Raw genomic sequence first — 18865 nt, 5'->3', positions numbered from 1 at the left:
AAAGTAGATATTTCAGCGAACAAAAAGCCCCCAATTTTTTTTAAAAAAGCTGATATTTTGACTTCAGAATTTTCGATTGAAAATTTGGTTGTTTTTTTGGCATTAAGTTGAAATAAGGCGAAAAAATAAATATTTTCAATCAAATAAATTACAGTGTATTTGGGACATAATAAAGTAAGTTTTCACCAAATTTTGTAGAAATTTTTTTTTTTTGAAAAAGATATAAATAAAAAACCAAAAACTTGGTTTTTTGAATTTTTCACCTAAATTTTGAGGTTATGTGAAAAAATTGTTAATAGAAAAGTTGTAGAACTTTTTATTACCTACAACTTTGCTATTGAATTTTTTTCCATAGGACTTGTAGTTTTGTCGGAAATCAAGAGAAACCATTTTTTAGCTTTAAAAGCTCCCACTTCCCGAACTCGGATTGTCTGTAATTTATTTTTCCTTTAATTTTTATCACATTCCCCTCCTTTTCTAATTGGTTTCAACCTACTTCTATTTTCTTTTGTTTCAAAAATTATCGACCCTGGTCTATAACTGAACCGATTTGGATTAAATTTGGTATGAAGATAAACAGAACCAAGCACTGGCAGAATAGTTTAATTTGCCCAATATTATTAAAAATTAAACCATTAAAATCACCCTGTTAAAATAAAAGAGACATAATATTTGAGAAAATAAGTTTAATATTCATAAATTTTTCTTATATACAAAGCATACATATTATGCTATTAAATATTTGAAATCTAAATATTTTATAATTATTTATGACTAGATTTTGTAATACTGATAAAAATAGATTTATAGGAATGTATCTCATATTGTGGATAATGTTAAATCAAATTGCAATTCTTAAAATAGTAAATAATGATCATGTTAGATGATCATAATTTCTGTCCAGTGTAAAGTTTAACAAATTCAACAAGATAATAATATCAGACAATAATGCACCTAACAATTATTAAGAGTGCTTATATTTATCAAAATGATGCATTTTATTGTTCTTTCGATATTTAGTTTGTTTCTTGGCAGATCCAAAACTAACTTTTTTTTTCTCTTCTTCTAATAATAAAGGAGGTAATGATACTTTTCTTATATTATACTGTGGCTGCATTCCATTTTGATATTTTGATATTCCATGTTGAATGTCGGGAGAATTTAAAGGCTGTAAGTGAGACATATCCCTTAACCTTGCTGTAAAGACCCTGTTGTTGTTTTTCTTCTGTTCCACTGAGTTTAGATTACACAAATTCTTTGTATCCAACGAAATATATGACTTTGCACTGTTCCTTCCAAAGTTAATAGATGAATCTGGCCGATGAGTCTTCATCCATTTGGATGAAGCTATGTCTGATCTAAGAATAGACTGACTCTGTTTCTTCTTATGTGAAGGACTTCTGATTTGTATGGGGGTGATGTGTAAGAGGGAGCTAAATGTGTCTGAAACATCAATATCTGGTCCATATGTGCTGTAAGATGTTTTCTCCCTTGAAAGTTTTGTATTGTGCATGTCTTCAAGAGAGGCTCTGGGAGAATTGGTTGGTGTGACGTCTGTGCTGCTCTGTGATTGCCGTTCCTCACTTTCACTGAACTGTTCATAGTCACTGTAATGCATTGCAATGATCTCCTCATGCTCAATTTGTCTATAATGCAGTCTTCTGTCTGGTGTTGGCAGACCTTTGCCAATGACCCTGCAAGCATTAAATGTTCATTAAATAACAATACATTAATTTAAACATGGAAATTGATTACTCAATAATAGCTTTGATTAATATTTATGAATTATAAGATCAATGAATCAAAAGAAAGTAAAGAAAATAACCTAAGTTGTGGATGCAACTGTTGCCACTGTTTGCACTCCTCAATGATCTGAGGGCGCATGCACTTTTCCCCGTCCTCATCGTAGAGCGTTCTCTCTATTCGGTCCCACTCGTCTGCTAATGTTTTCGTCGCTTCCGCTGTATTTCTTTTCAACACCGACCCTGCACTACTGTCACTCTCTTCACTTTGAAAGTCTGGAGTTCCTTAACAAAATTTAATTGTTTAATTTATGATTTACGAACAGAAATAATGTCGACCGATAAAAGCCTCACCAGTTTCGCTCTCAGAGAAGAAATCTGAAAAAGGGGTGCCTGACCGCTCTAAACTATCTCCAGCAAAATGATGATTGTACGAATAAATTAAATTTCTGTTTACCAAATTGTATTCATTTGCAGAGAGCACAGGCACCTCTGAACGACGAGCAAATTTTTGATGGTTAATATACGGTAAACAATCTCCTCTAATGTTACTTTTCTCTCGTGCAGACAAATAATTTCGGGCAGACATAATTTAATTAAAAAATACTAATAAACACGATCTATTTGTCATATTCAATATAAACAAGAACCTGATATACAACAAATAAAACCAGCAATTTCAGTAAAGTGAAAATAATTCAAATTAAATTATTTTATTGATAAACACCTGACAAGCTATGATCTGATTAATCACAATTTGACATTGATGTTGATTGTTGACCACAGAGTCTCACAGTCTTCAGACCAATCTTCAGACATAATATGTACCTAAATATTTTATTGGACTTGGCCGAAAACAGATGACAATATTATATAGTTTTACTCAAGTCACAAGTGTCAAATGTTCACGATGACATATGACAGATTTTAGAAAATTATAAGAACCCCAGTTTCTGTCAGTTTCTGTCTCTGTGGATAATGTGGATGTGAATTTGTGTGATTCGTTTCAGCCGGCAATTAAAAATATTATTGTATTGATCATCTTCTTTAATTATTTTGACCGTGTATCAGACTATCGTATCTATCATATTCACAAATATACTCTAACTGTATTTATGACTGTGTTTACTATATATAATCGTTACACCGCAGTGCCGCAACCCGCAAACCGCAGTATCCGAATTAATCTTTACACCTTTTGTACATCGTTTTCATTTTAATATTCCAATTGTCCGATTATTAAAACACATAAAAACAAAAATGACGCACTTACTTACTAAATCTGGGAATAAAAGCCAAGAAGAGGTAAATTATTATCAAAAATATATTTTAAAAACTAATCTATATTTGAAGCTTTTACTCATTAAATATTTAAAAAAGGGTACTTTATTTTTATATTAATGTACTTTTTTGTTAAAGAAACTGCTGTTGCCATTCACATATATCCAGCAAGTGCCAGGAAAGCAGATGAGAGCCAAATTAACAGTTGCATTTAACTACTGGTTACGAGTTAATGATGATAAACTAAAAGCTATCGGTGAAATTGTCCAGATGTTGCACAATTCAAGTTTATTGTGAGTAGTTTGCTTTAATTTAAACTTTATATTCAATTTTATAATAATAGTTCAGGATCCATCGCCCATTTTTGCAACTGACTACTATCAAGCTGATTTTCCGTGTGTAGCTTTATTTTGATGAGACGCCTAATAATTTCGTGTACGAAACTCTCGATTGTGGTAGCTAACAGAGATAACAAGGATGAAATTTTTTGATTTGATGTTTCTCAAATATTTATTACGCAATTTGTAGGACAATTTATATGTCTGTTGAATTATATAAACATTAACTAAGTGAAAACAAAAAATCAGCTTGTTAGTAATCAATAATATCGTTATCAATACACTTTGGAAAGGGGGACTTTGAACAAACCATAGATTTTGTAGGACCAGGCGCGGTCCCAGCCTGACATTTTGGGGGGGGACACGCAGCTGGAAAGGTATGGAATCCCCCCCCCCCCCAACCGTACTCGCCAAATATCGTATTCACGTGAAGAAGAAGTGATAAGCAAAAACTTGAGAAAATCATACTCGATAAAATAGAAAAAAAATTCTTATACTGTACAATATATTATAAAAAAACCAGCCAAGTGCGAGTCGGAAGCCGTTAGCTGCTTTTCGCAAATTTCAACATTTGCAAGGGATTAAAAACAGGTTTAAACAGAACTTTAGATGTGCGAGTGACTCCGATTTGCACCAGTTTTTTATATATTGTACAGTATAAGAATTTTTTTCTATTTTATCGAGTACGATTTTGGGGGGGGTCATGTCCCCCGTGACCACCCCGCTGGGACCGCGCCTGTGTAGTACAAATATTTTTTCGGATAATTTAGACAATTATCTTGAGATTGAACAAAAAAAACTTCAGTTAGTAATAAATATTTGAGAACCATCAAATCAAAAAATTTTATCCTTGTTATCTCTGTTAGCTACCACAATCCAGAGTTTCGTACACGAAATTAATGGGCGTCTCATCAAATAAAGCTACAAACGGAAAATCAGCTTGATAGTAGTCACTTGCAAAAATGGGCGATGGATCCTGAACATGGTGATTAAGTCATTCAAAATTGGAAAATTTCTAATTGGAAAAACCTTTTACATACAAAATTAATTTTAATAATTCATATGAATTGTGAATTTTATTATATTTGTAATTCATTGAACCCAGAAAGAATAAGCTTCAGTTCTTCCTGACTTCAAGGTATAATTGAAAATTCCCAATCCAAATACCTCTGCAGTAAAATGTACTAATCACTATGCCAATGAGACGTCCTTTATTGTATTTTGTGTATTAACTCAGCCGATAAGCTACAGTGTACAGTGTGTAAAATAAAAAAATACATATATTTGTTAGAAAACAAATTTTAAATTATTATTATAAATAAAAAATTATGCTTTTATATTTTTTTTATTAAATACTCCAAGCTTAGTTGAGATTTCAATAATTAATGATAAAAGATTCACATTTTCAGTTATAGTTTGATATTCTATTTTTGGTTCTTAATTGTAATATTTTTTAACAATTTTAGATCACATTAAATCAGCTAGGATTAAATATACGTGAAATACTTATATTCCAATATGGTAATAAATTATACAGTACTTTACTGACTCAAGACTTATTCTCATGCACTTATTAAGCATTGTCTGCTATGAAGATAAAACTCACAATTAAACTGTCCTTGACCTAGCTTACAATATACAGGGTGGTTCTAAATTACGTTGACAAATTTCAAAATAATAAATTTCAAAAATGGTACATGCTGCGTTACTATTGTTTTATAATTATTATTTTCACATGTTTTGGCGCCAAATTAACGTTATTTGTGAAAAGAATAAATTTAAAATTAGTCATTTTTTACTATGTATGCTCAACGAGGTGCAATAATATCCTTATATGAGGCTGGTAAGCGGCAATGCGAGGTAGTGCGACTTCTCGGTATCAGTCGGCAGTTATTTTCTTCTGCTATTAAACGCTTCGATGAGCTTGGCCATCTCGGTGACCGTCTGGGAAGAGGCAGAAAAATAACTGTGAGGACGCCTAGGCTTCGACATATCATCAAATAAAGATTGACCCGCAATTCACAAGCCGAGGTAAGAAAAATGGCTCGAGACTTAGTTTTAAGTCATTCAACGTTACAACGAGTTGTTAAAAATGAGCTCAAGTTAACAGAATACAAGCTGCGAAAAGCACAGCGGGTGGATCATAAAGATAAAAAAATACGCCTTGAAAGATGTCGCTTACTGAAAGCGCGCTCCGCTGGTGAAGCGTGGAAAAATATTTTTTTCACAGATGAATTTTTTTTTTCAAATTGAACAATCTCATAACCGCCAAAACGATAGAGTTTACTCTTCTAGTCGCCGTGGAGCCACAGCAATTATCCCCCTTCGGCAAAAACCGGATTCAGTCATGGTTTGGCGTGGCATTTGCTCAACAGGCAAAACTCCTCTTGTTTTCGTAAAAAAAGGTGTGAAAGTGAATCAAAAAATATACCGACGCGATATTTTGGAGAGTGTAGTTCTTCCTTGGAGCCAGCAGCACTTCAGTGACCAACCGTGGACTTTTCAACAGGACTCTGCTCCATCTCATAGGGCCTCAAATGTGCAGTAGTGATGTATGGACCATTTCCCAGAGTTCATAAGTTCCAAGGAATGGCCTCCATTTTCACCAGATTTTAATCAAATGGATTTCAGCGTATGATCAATTCTAGAGGCGAGGGCCTGTGCAACTTCACACAGAAGTGTAGACGCGATGAAGGCAACACTTACTTGTGAGTGGGACAAAATATCTGAAGAGGAGTTACGGAAAATCGTCGAAAACTTCAGAAAACGTATAAGCCTTTGTATTAAAGCTAAAGGTGGTTATTTTGAAAATAAATATATATTTACATTAAAATAATACTGTATTTTTATTATTTAGTAGTCACCGTTATACTGTGTAAAAGAAAAATAAAATAAATCGTAAAATAAGTTGTCAACGTATTTCAGAGCCACCCTGTATTTGACCTACTTCTGAATATAACTATTCTTAATATTTACCTCTGATTCACGAAAAAAAAAAATGGTAGAGAATATTTTTTTACTGTATCCTAATCTTTGAACTATGATATATATACCTACTTACCTGAACTTTGTTTCATCTATTCAATATTGTCTGTTTTGTTAAAGCTATTTTTAATTATTATTTCCAATCATATTACATTTAAGTTTTTACTCTATTGCAAAATGTGTAAAAACTAAAATATTATGATTACTTTCTGTAATACTAGCGAACATCACGCGGCTTCGCCCGCTTTGTCTAATAATTAATAAATAATATCTCAAAAAACAGCATATAAATCCGTTGCCTAATTTTAAAGATTTAAGCATACATAGGGACTGAGAAGGCGACTTTGTTTTATACTATGTAGTGATGATTTATTTATGTCAAACATAGTTGAAATTTCTCTGTGAAATCAGTAAACCATAAAATAAATTTTCAACAATAATTCATAACTAATTTTAATTAACTAATTATAAACAATTAGTATAGCTTTTCAACAGTTGTTATCAAACTCGCCAATTAAGCACTGACAGCAACCAATGTGAAGTTAATTGAAAATAATTGGAATGTGGGCTAATAATTGCTCTCAGGATTAATTACAATCTATTTAAAGAGAAAAATTATTTATACAACTAAGTAAAGTTTTATCAATTTAGAAAAAGTGTTAGAGCTCATTTGTATAATGCTTCTATTGTTAGATTTAAAACGACATTGTTGTCATTATATAATTTTAATAATAGTTCTTTCAATGAGATTTTTTTTACATTGCTAATTCTTCTGGGAATTGCAACAAAGTAAACATCTGACCTATTTTTTTATTCTTCATTACTTTTATGATTGTTTCAGCTATAATCTATTTCCCAGATATCTAGTTCTGTTTGCTAAGCTAAGAGTTGTATGTCGTTGTACTATTTGGGTCTATGATATGCGGGTCATCAAAGCCTGAAACATAAAGGCTAACAACCTTTCACTGACCGATTCAGTGGCTTCTATACTAAATGCATATATTATATTGACTTTGCACGCTCGTCCAGCCTCTTTGAACGATATTTATTCTTAGTCTATACTTTTTGTTACAAATAATAGCCATTTATACGGACTAACAATATGCAACTTAACAATACATATTATGATCACGTTCCAGGTTAGATGACATTGAGGATAACTCGATTCTGCGTCGCGGTATTCCAGTGGCGCACTCTATATACGGCATCGCTAGTACGATCAACGCAGCTAACTATGTGATGATGATAGCTCTCGAGAAAACCCTCAATTTGGGACATCCACTGGTAATTTTTTGAATATAGAGTGAGATTTTTATGTTGTTTGTAAGAAGCCAGGCATTTGAACTTGGAAGTAAAATAACACATGCTAATCATTTATTTGTTAATTTGACATAAGTGAAGCATTAGGATAATATATTTAACTAAGATACATTTTAATTTCGGTCTTGTGTGACTGAGTGAGGAACTGAAGTAACAAACTTAAATATAATCATAAGTTAACTAAAAAGATAATTGCTGAAGTATGCAAGATCAATCTAATCCAGGAGGATCTTAGATAGATATATGTATTTATTTTACCTACACACTTATATTTTTTGTTGTACAGGCGACATCAGTATACACAGAACAACTGTTGGAACTACATCGCGGTCAAGGAATGGAGATATACTGGAGAGACAATGTCCAGTGCCCTTCAGAAGAGGAGTACAAAGAGATGACTATTAAAAGTTAGTATTATTAACTAGATATTCTTTGCAGGAGAAAAAAAATTAAAATGTGAAGTTCCGTATCCAGGGATCACCGATCGATTTTATAGGGACAGATAGGCAATCAGCCTTCCCCAGACATTTTTTTTTTCGTTTTCACCTGCATTGAACCCAGCACCCGAGGTTCTCACCACTGTACCATGGAGATGGTCACACACATATTCTCTTGTATTTTTAATAAATTTATATTTTTCCTTACTATTTTTTCTGTAAGTACTAAGTATATTATTTTTCAAAAAAAAAAAATGAAATGAAAAATTCATTAATTTCAGAGACTGGAGGTCTGTTCATGTTGGCAATCCGTTTGATGCAACTGTTCAGTGACAATAAGTCTGACTTCAGCAAGCTAGCTTCGATCCTGGGATTGTATTTCCAAATCAGAGACGATTATTGCAATCTGTGCTTGCAAGAGGTATTTTATTGTCCACTTTATTCACAAATCCAATAATCAAATACTTATCATGATTTTTTATTATTTCCATTTTAGAATTTTCACTTTTTTTGGCTAATTGCTTTCAGTATTTTGAGAACAAGAGCTACTGCGACGACATTAGCGAGGGAAAATTTAGTTTCCCAATAATACACGCGATCAGAAACCAGGAGGGCGATAATCAAATACTGCGTATCCTTTTTAAAATGTGTTTTTAAAGAGTTTTCCTTTCTTTATTCAAAGAAAATAATATCCTAAAAAACTTCCTTGTAAGTGTATTTGATTTCGAATTTTGCATATACGTAACCGTAAACTAAAAATTTTAAGTCAAATCCTTTGTAAGTACACTTAATTTTAAACGAATGTTAATGGCGTGATAAGACATATTTAAATTATTTATCTTTACAATTATCCTGTTTTTGTAGTATTAATGATTTTAATTAAAGAGAAAGACAATTTTATTTTTATAATACTCATTATCTTCTATAATATAAAAATGAATCGCAAAATGTGTTGGTAAGCGCATAACTCTAGAACGGCTGAACCGATTTCGATAATTCTTTTTTTATTATATTCCTTGAAGAACGAGGATGGTTCTTATGGAGAGAAAACGTAAACATGTATCACGGGCGAAGCCGGGGCGGACCGCTAGTAAATAATAAAATTGCTAGTAATTCATTATAACAACATAATTAATTTGTGATAAAAATAAGCAATACATTTCCTAAGTATTTATTAGATATTCTTCGTCAACGGACCCACAATATTGAAGTGAAGCGGTATTGTATAAAGCTTCTAGAAAAAGCTGGAAGCTTCAAATACACTCATGATACGCTTGAAGAGTTGGACAAAGAAGCCAGAGCTGAGGTACTATCACTTAACTACACAGTATAAAACAAAGTCGCTTTCTCTGTCCCTATGTCTCTTTGTATCTTGAAAAATACGCAACGGATTATGATGCGGTTTTTTCTAATAGATAAAGTGATTCAAGAGGAAGGTTTTAGTATATATAATTTATTAGGTTTTAGACAATGCGGGCGAAGCCGCGGGCGGTATGCTAGTAATTTAATAAATTAGTATGTAAAGTTAAAATTATTCCTTCATGATTTATTTTTTTAATTAATCTAGTTACCACAGTCGATTTTTTAAGGTTTAATTAAAAATGCAAATTTTCCGTATACTTAATGAGTTGTTGGCCGTTAGGTTTTTTAAGAATATGCCCTCTCAAAATGTTTATTTTTTTTTGTTTTTCGTCATATTTCAACTACTACTAAATATTTTTACAGTTCAATATAATTTTAACACGTATTTTTGTTGTATTAGGTTTTGTTTTATCCGCGATTTTATAGTATGTATTTATTTATGGCGAATTTCCTTTTTTTCACATTTGACTAATAAAATGTTGACATGGAGAATTGGAAATGTACATTATAGTTTTTCTTTTATTAAATATATATTTTCATGTTTTCAGATTGATCGTTTAGGCGGCAATCCCCATCTAATGGAGTTCCTGGACGAACTTCGGAAAGTTGGCGGAAGCGACACCAAGAAGACATCGGAATAATTTTCGGTACATCAGATTTTTTTTCGTTGTTAACCAAATTTATATATTTATTGTTATCGATTTGGCATTTAAATTTGAAATGATGTTAATTTAATTCTTAAAGTTATTGTTTTACCTTATTAATAGATAATTAACCCATTGAGCCCCGAGCGGCCCGATCGGACCATGACACAATAGATTTTCTATTGTCTGTGATTCCGGGGGCTGAGTTATTACTTGGATACTTTAAGTTTTTTACCTACGTATCAAAAAGCCATATTTGTCTCATTGTGTCTTCTTTAAATAACCATCTTATAGTGTTATATAATCAAATAATAGTTCATTTTATTATTTAATTACTTATTATTTTTTATTAATGGTATTTATTCACGCAATTAAAATTTCTTAACGTATTTTGATGGAATATAATATCGTTTACTCGTTAGGCCTACTTTAAAATAAATTAAATATTATTTTTAAATATATTAACATGAGTTCGCAAGAAAACGTGTAGATTTCATTATAAATATGACTTCTCTTTATGCAAATATCAAATAATGATGCAATCACTTTGTAAGCGAAATTATTTCTTGATTTACACATTTTTATTAATGTAAATTTTTGTGCTATTTTTTTTTTAGATTCGTAATAGCAAATATAGTCTAGTCTAGATTCGACAATTATCTAGAAGGCTGTCTGTGACTTAAATGCGTTTTTATTATTAATTATAATAATTTTAGGGAACATTAACTACTATTTTGTTGAAAAATCTTACAGCAAATTGTCTTAGTTTTGTCAAACATTGTTTTTGGCTTAGCTTAGTTGTTACAGAAATTTTCTTGCGTTTATATTTAACTGTCTTTCAAGATTTTATTTTTATAGTTTACAACTACTTAATTATGTAATTATCTAAGTACTTAGTTATTTAAATTGTTAATAAATTTAATAAAATATATGCCTAGACGTTTGTTCATTAAAATCTGAATATTTAAAAAATTATATTATTTTAGTTTGCTATTTCAAAACATCGAAAAAAAAAGATTATTTTTTTGTCAAAATATTAAACCTTTTCCTTTTATTTCGAATGACCAAAGAGAAATATTATGAAACTATTTGTAAAACTATAATATTCAGGTTTTAATATTATTTAATGAATATTTTACATAGTGTGCTAGTCAAGTATTATTACAAAAGCTTAAATTTAATAAATTACACAAATAATACGTTTATTAAAAAAGTACTTGTTCAATTTTGAATACAACTGATGATGATATTTAATTTATCTTCAGATTAAGAAGTCACATTTTGCCTTATGATTTTCTTCAATAAAACAACGAATTTGAATTACTTACTTAATTGTTTTCAATAAATAATAAACAACCAAGAAAATAACTGTTCAAGTATGGTAATAAAACATACAATCAAATACGTAATAAGTAAATATTTAAACGTGCTTTTTTTTGATACGGCATGCTTCGAATTTAGTTAAAAATGCATTACTTTTGAACGTTACGAAGAAATAAAGTTTCGTCTATGATTTTTAGGTTCTTCGATGAGATGTAAGGTTTATTGGTGAAAATTCTTAAAATAAGATAGTTTAGGTCATAAAGTACTTAGATTGCGTATGTATGGCATTTATAATTTAATCTCAGTAGGTAATGTAAGCTTTTTATGTGCAATTATAACTATTAGGGCATAGCGCTGTACTAGATATAGGGAGTCGTGGGTGTTAATTATGAAATATTTTCTACCTTACTTATAAACTTTATCGTATGGTCTTGAAATCTACAAATTGCATTACGATAAGTCGATATATAGTCATTATATAGTTATCACTTATACCTTTTACCAGCAAGCTAGGCATTACATAGCACGGTCAGGTTACTTTATTAATTATTTGCCTAAAGGCCTTTGTCAAATACGCTAAGATTTGTTTAAAGCAGTAAGTTATTCAACTGTTTAGTTTCCAAACTAAGTGTATTTTGAATCAAATCAATTTTCTACATCATATTTTGTAATAAATAGTAGATGCAGAATACGACTGAACTGTCAGGTACCTACCTACTGAGGTAGGTACCTATATCATTCGTATATATGGCATCAGGCATGACATTGAGCAAACAAAATTTGGAAACAGTAAATTATTACGTCTCTGTTGTTTGTTTACTCTGATCAGTTACTATCGTTTAAAGAAAAATAACCTTTAGAATTATCTATTCCGAAATGATTACGCTTGAAAGTTAATGCAGTAAGGTAGCTCACTTAATTAAAGGCTATAAGTAGGCAAGGTTGTTTGAATTTCACATTATTATCCAGCAGTTATTTATATAATAATAGTTGTAGAATTCCTAGATAATAATGATTTATTGGTGTAATGTCAATTTATTTGTATTATTCCTGTATTTTGCATATCAATATAAATAAAAACTGAAAATCACGTGTTCAGAACGATCAACTGCTATCGTTAAAATGTTCAAACTAAAAATTCAGATGTGGAAAAGTTACTGAGTGGTTTTTATTAGTTATAATTTATTTTATTTATTATAAAAAGATATCGAAATCATAACGGGTCACCATTACCACAGATATAAAAATCTGTCGTGTTATAAAAGAAACAAAGCTGCCAGCAACAATTTTCGATTTTATTTTAATCTGCATAATGTGGAATTTTTTTTAATTTGGAAATATATTTTTATTGTACATAATTGTCTTTGTCTTTCTTTTTTATTTTTAAATACACCATTTACCAATACCAAATGTCTTCCGAATTAATGACAATACATAAATTAGCTGTAGTGCTGTATCTCTTAATAATTAGAATGACTTCATGTTTATATAAATCTATAAGAAATAAAGCTTTAAGTAAAATGAATGTTATAGTGTTTTATTTAAATTATGTTTATCCCTGTGGTTTATCCTTTCATTTATTCTTTGAAAATTAGCTAATACGAATAATATTTATATGTGTGGTTATTGAGTGATTTCAATAGTTACCATCAATAACGCGTAAGGTTCCAAGGCTGAGCGAGTGTTAAAAATTAAATTTATTTTATATTTTTCGTCTTATTTATATCTGCAATATTCTGTAAAGCAACATTGTGCCATTTTTTTTTAAATCGTGATTAACCTGTACGTCGTACAATCAAAAAGTTAGAGTATATTTGGTATTTTGGTAATTTAGCCCTCATATATTTTATAGATCTTACAGTGTAGCTTATTTAGGAGAGCGTATGAAAAATGAAATATATTGGTGTTAACTCACTTCCTATTTATTAAAATAATAGATTTTGAAAATAATAAATAACACATTCAATATAGTTACATTAAAATAAATACAACGCTGCTTTTACCACCGGCCATACTAAAACCGAATGCTTTGGACTTTGTTTAATTACCTATACGGCCATTTCGTCCAGTATAGATATTAGCTTCGGATTTCCGCCCAAACGACGAACCTGAAAAAAACGAACATTCCTTTTGGAAAAAGAGAATAAATCAAACTGTGTCTAATTGTATATTGAATATAAAAAATGTCTTGGTAAGTACTTGTTTTGTTTCCTTTCTGTTAACTAACCTATATAGTCCACACATAAATAAGTACCTAACACACAACTTTACCGGTATAAAACACGGTACGACATTCACGAGAAGTGGGTATCTCTATGTGACCATACATACATCAAGAATTAAATAAAAAAACTTTGAACTGACCTCATCTCTTATATGCTTATCAATGCTCCGTAATCTATCTCGTGTGTATTGCATGCTTCCTAGTCTTTCTAATTCACCGACGCAGAATTTCTTCAACTCGTAATCTCGGGTGTGTTGACGTAGAATATCTTAGGTGTGAGGTAAGAAAATGTTATTGAACGATGTTTAGTAATTAGTTTCATCGGAGAATAAATTCAGGGTAGATTGTATGCTTCTGCGTTACAGTACCTACTGTATAGGAAATAGGCATATATCAAGATTGGACTGTATTAAAAATAATTATAGCAATAATTATTCTTTAGCTTTCGTAACATTCTCACCATAATATAAATTGTGTAAACCAATAAGAAAGTATTTTATTGATCTGTGGTGTTACAAAAGTAGAAGTGCTAAATTTTGGGTATGCGTAAACGCAATTTCCGCAAAAAAAATGTGGCGGTTATAATTTCAATAAAAGGATACTGAGAATTGTATGTCCGTCCGGAGTATTGAGAGCGTGTATAATAGGCAACGTAAACTTTCCTTCGGTTAAGTCATCACAAAAGCTATCTTGGTTTTTCTTGGGCTGAAAAATAAAATAATCACATGAAAATAATTTTATAATAGGTATCTAGTCTCAACATCAAAGTTTTAATTATCATAACACTTATAAAAAGAGGTGGTCCAAAGTAATTAACAATAATAATCAATTACCTGTTTACTAGGGTCCTCTGGCCATTCTTCCACAGCCTAAAATAAATTAAAGATAGGCATTATACGATTATAAAAAATAAAAAAAACCCTACTGTAAGTAAACTGTAGTTAGGTAACTACCTAACTACAGTTTATCACTCATTCCGATCTACAAAATTACCACAGCCATATTTATAACTAGCTTCCGCCCGCGACTCCGTCCGCGCGGATGTCGGTCTTCGCGTGGATGGTTTATCTCTCCATTTTGAGTAGGTACCTCTGACAATAAAATCTTATAAATATCTATTGGACCCAATTCCCAAATACGGCTAAGCCTATAAGAGCCAGCGCGCACGAGCAACTTTGTCTCCGCAACTATTTTGTCTCTCCCATCAATTTGTATGGGGAGTTGCGTCGCTACGTGCGCGCACTTTCATACTAGTCCATGGGTGGGAGAGACAAAATAGTTGCGGAGACAAAATAGTTGCGGAGACAAAGTTGCTCGTGCGCGCTAGCTCTAATAATACGCAACGTGTGTTCGCGGTTCTACGGAACAACGTCTATGAATAAAACTGAAAAATTAAGATTAATTTTTTTCTACGTATTTTTCCAGGATAAAAAGTATCCTATTTTACGCCCAGGATAATAAGGTATAATTATACCAAGTTTCATCGAAATCGAACCGCTAGTTTTCACGTGATGCCTTCACATACAGACAGACAGACAGACAAAAATTTTTTTAATCACATATTTGGGTTTGGTATCGATCCAGTAACACCCCCTGCTATTTATTTTTTCAATATTTTCAATGTACAGAATTGACCCTTCTACAGATTTATTATACCTATGTATAGATGTAGACCGTATCACCGTAGTACCGGGTTCCTACTCGTCAATGTACTCGTTTAAAAGTTTAGACTGCTAGTGAATGAATGAAGTGAAATTGATACGTTTGTCGCCAATTTTATTGGAGTGCTTAATGTTTTTGCCTTTTGGTTAGTTTCAAGTTTGTACTAAACATCGGTCCTTATTTTTTAATATTTTAATTTTCAATGAACCGAATTTAATATGATACTGTATATATTGTTATACAATAGAATGTGAACTTTTATCATACATTAAAGAGATATTATGTTCAGTTTAAGTACCTCTTCTTGCGCCAAATTACAATAATCATCTCTGAACTGGAAATACTTGCCCACGGTAAGGGCTAGTTCACTTAAATCGTGTTCATAGTCGCTAAAGAGCTGCATCAACCGAATAGCTAGTCTGAACATGTTGCCAGATTCTGAAAAATGGTTAATGTTTTTTTAATGATGCCATTGAAGTATGTACTTAGTAGGTTCATTCATTTTGTTTGGTATATATATTTTTTCCCACCGTATACCTAAATATAATGGGACATACCCAATTCATTATTCGTTTGTAAACAATAGCAATTTCTTATACAAATTACCTATGTTTATAGGAATATTCACAGCATTATATTAGAAGTTAAAACATAGAAACTAAAATAATTTCAAATTAAAAAGGTACTGTTTTTTTATCGCAAAAATGCGAAATTATTCCTTACTTTGTTGAACCACATGTTCATATTGTTCTTGTGTGGGACATTGCAGATTATCTCGCCAATACACTTCTGATCCTTGACCACGAACTATTTCTAGAAATTCCTCACTGAACATTTTACCAATCTGTAAATGTGTATTGTGAACATTTAGTTAACGTATAATTGATATGCATCGAGTTTTATTTAGAGATTTGTTGGAAATTTTGACTTGGGTATAGAATTCCTCTACTATTTTCAAAAGTATTTCACTGCATAGAATCGACAAGTTTTACCGTATGATTATAATATAGGTACCTACGCTTATATGCATTTAATATTCTCCTTAAAATAATATAAAGTAATACATTATACAATTCTACAGAAGATAAGAATAAACAATTACCTGTGGATGACCTAGCTTCTCAAGATTTTGCAAAACTAGGATAATCACATGAATCCCCGCGTTCATGGCAAGCGGGAGACCATACACGATGTGTGCAGCAGGCAGACCGTGACGTACCATTGTGTTGTCTTGAATATCATCGAATCTTCAAAAAAAAATACTTTTATAAATAACCCTCTGTTTATAGATTGCAACTAATTGATAAGTATATAACCCAATACCATACACAAGTATAACGGAATGAATATAAAAAAATGATTATAAAAGTAACTAACTATGATAAATAGTTCCGGCTCATGTTGAATGCAAAATATAAAAAAAAATGTTTTAGTTAATGGCCAATTTATTTGTTTAATGGCCAAGCGTTTTTGATTATCTGTAAAGCAATTGACCCGAATCACGTAAAGTGTAAACCAACCTTATGAAAAATAAAGTTTTATATACACTTATAATTTGAACTTTCACTTACAACAAAGTTCCATTATGCAGCATATGCACAGCATCAATAATATACTCTGCTTTATCCGCGGAAAGTTTCAACCATTCGTTAAAGGCGGTTGGAAGTCTCTTGCGTAGTTCCTTGCCACGCACTTTCATTATATGAGTGTACGGTGCTAGAAGTTCCTGAAAACATTTATTACATAATTGTATAAATTAGAATAAAGGATAAATGTCAGATATTGTTGTTGTTGTTTTTAAGAATGGATATAACGGCTGTAAGAGACTGTTAATCCATTTGACCCAGTTCTGTATGAAATTCAGCTAAATTTCAATTGAAACGACTTGGAACTTCAATTCAGTATCAAATTCTCTCTCATTGAATTAGAAAAAAAAAATTAAAAAATCTAAATAGACTTTGTGGCACGATATTACCTGCCAAATCTGCTTCGTGTAATAATAGGTAGGTACCTACTTCCTACAACGGTTTTCAACATTTATTTTTATAAGATGAAATACTTCGTTGAAAGTAAAATAAAAGTTATGAATAAATTCCTACCTTCTCTAAATACAATTCTCCATTTTGTTCAACTTTTCCATTGTTCAGTTTCACGGACATCTCTGAAAAACTTAGAAAGTGTTATTAATATTTTAATCACATGACAAAATATTAATCTATTATATTTATCAATATTTTTTTAATTAGTAACTAGGTACATTTTAAGTTATTCGTACTTAGGTAGGTCGTTCGTTAAAATCGTAACGTCGTAATCATCGATTCATCGATCGTTTAAAAAATATGCGTAACAAAATAGATTTGTAAAAGTAAAATGCATATAATACTTACTATAACTAGGTAACTAGGTAGGTACCTTAATTTTAAATAAACTCTTTTGTTAATTAAATGATCCGTGTATATCTTCTATTCAAATTAAAACAGCAATTGGACAAATAAGTAATTTAATTATTTGTCCAATTTTAATGAAAATTAAATCATTATGTCCAAATCTTCATGCTGAATATTTAAGCTTCACGAAAAGAAGGCCATATTTAATTTACCTAAAATGTGTGAATAAAATATTTAAATACTTACTTATTGGCCGGCAATATGTTCGAAAATAACGAAATGTCCTGAGATTAACACAGATGCACTGAATTATTAAGAAATTAATTAAAACTTTCTTCTATCTAAAACCGTTTATCCCAAGCCGCTGTGCACTATGAAATAAATTCGTTAAACGGACACACTTCCTTTTTATAAAATTAGCATCGAATATTACAAGTATTGCGGGTAAGTTTGAGGTAAAAGTAAGGTAACTTATCGCTTAAATCTGGCAAGTTAAACATCTGCATGTATTAAGAATGTGAGTGTCATTATTCTATTTATAAAATCTTTACTTTATAAAACCTCATTGTAGTTTATGCTGTGTTTTTTTTTAAGAAATCACGGCGACATTATAGACGTGAAGGACTTTTTTTTAATATTTTTTTTAAGATTTTTTTATATTTTTAAACAAGCTTCTTATGCTTCAACGAGACTACTAAAATGAGTTAATTGTTTAACCATTGTACCTTTGTATTGTTGCTTATAAGGAAAAATGGGACACATTTTTAGTTAAATATGCTTGTTTCTAAAACAGACCTTCAAAGGATTAAAAAAACTTATAGCGTTGACAGACTTCGAAAGGTTTTGACACTTAACTGGAGATCTACTATGAGATCTACTATAGGTACTGATGAAAACTGAAAAGGAATCTAAATAAGAAATTATAATATGAAGGAATTCAATGAATTAATTCAACCAGAAGAAATCTTTATTCAAACAATAATACGTTGAAATATTCTTTATAGGAAAAACGACAAAGGAACTAGTTAAATTGAGCGTTGTGAAAAAATTATTTAGCTTTTCTACTTACCTAAATAAACAATCTTAGGTATCCTTTGATGACCATAATAAGAAGAAAATACCAATGAAAAAAAAATACCATAATGGCGGATATTTTCTTC

At 30.9% G+C, this 18865-nt stretch overlaps 3 protein-coding genes across 5 annotated transcripts; 1 reads left to right on the top strand and 2 right to left on the bottom strand.

Annotated features, from left to right (window-relative positions):
• Window positions 1–757: 757 nt before the first annotated feature.
• On the bottom strand, window positions 758–2543 carry LOC123693068. Of its 2 annotated transcripts, none has more exons than XM_045638016.1 (3): window positions 2097–2543; window positions 1826–2027; window positions 758–1694 (listed from the first exon to the last, which is right to left on the bottom strand). In XM_045638016.1, exons 1-3 carry the CDS (start codon window positions 2329–2331, stop codon window positions 965–967), a joined length of 1167 nt encoding a protein of 388 aa, XP_045493972.1. In that variant the 5' UTR covers window positions 2332–2543; the 3' UTR covers window positions 758–964. The 2 variants fall into 2 exon arrangements, with proteins under 2 accessions (XP_045493972.1, XP_045493973.1); XM_045638017.1 differs by having other exon boundaries at window positions 1826–2018.
• Window positions 2544–2695: 152 nt separating this feature from the next.
• On the top strand, window positions 2696–11901 carry LOC123693071 (geranylgeranyl pyrophosphate synthase). Its single transcript, XM_045638020.1, has 8 exons — window positions 2696–3047; window positions 3162–3316; window positions 7486–7630; window positions 7953–8073; window positions 8385–8524; window positions 8632–8734; window positions 9282–9409; window positions 10014–11901. The coding sequence occupies exons 1-8, from the start codon at window positions 3003–3005 to the stop codon at window positions 10104–10106; spliced, it is 930 nt and encodes a 309-aa protein (XP_045493976.1). The 5' UTR covers window positions 2696–3002; the 3' UTR covers window positions 10107–11901.
• Window positions 11902–13338: 1437 nt separating this feature from the next.
• On the bottom strand, window positions 13339–18286 carry LOC123693069 (geranylgeranyl pyrophosphate synthase-like). Of its 2 annotated transcripts, none has more exons than XM_045638018.1 (10): window positions 17952–18286; window positions 17418–17487; window positions 16890–17044; window positions 16421–16565; window positions 16042–16162; window positions 15617–15756; window positions 14490–14525; window positions 14259–14361; window positions 13797–13924; window positions 13339–13540 (listed from the first exon to the last, which is right to left on the bottom strand). In XM_045638018.1, the coding sequence occupies exons 2-10, from the start codon at window positions 17475–17477 to the stop codon at window positions 13481–13483; spliced, it is 948 nt and encodes a 315-aa protein (XP_045493974.1). In that variant the 5' UTR covers window positions 17478–17487; window positions 17952–18286; the 3' UTR covers window positions 13339–13480. The 2 variants fall into 2 exon arrangements, with proteins under 2 accessions (XP_045493974.1, XP_045493975.1); XM_045638019.1 differs by having other exon boundaries at window positions 17418–17479.
• Between the last annotated feature and the right edge of the window lie 579 nt (window positions 18287–18865).

The sequence above is a fragment of the Colias croceus genome, chromosome 7 (genome assembly GCF_905220415.1).
Source record: "Colias croceus chromosome 7, ilColCroc2.1".
NCBI classification, from domain to species: Eukaryota; Metazoa; Arthropoda; class Insecta; order Lepidoptera; family Pieridae; genus Colias; species Colias croceus.
This window is presented reverse-complemented; position numbering and strand designations above follow the sequence as displayed.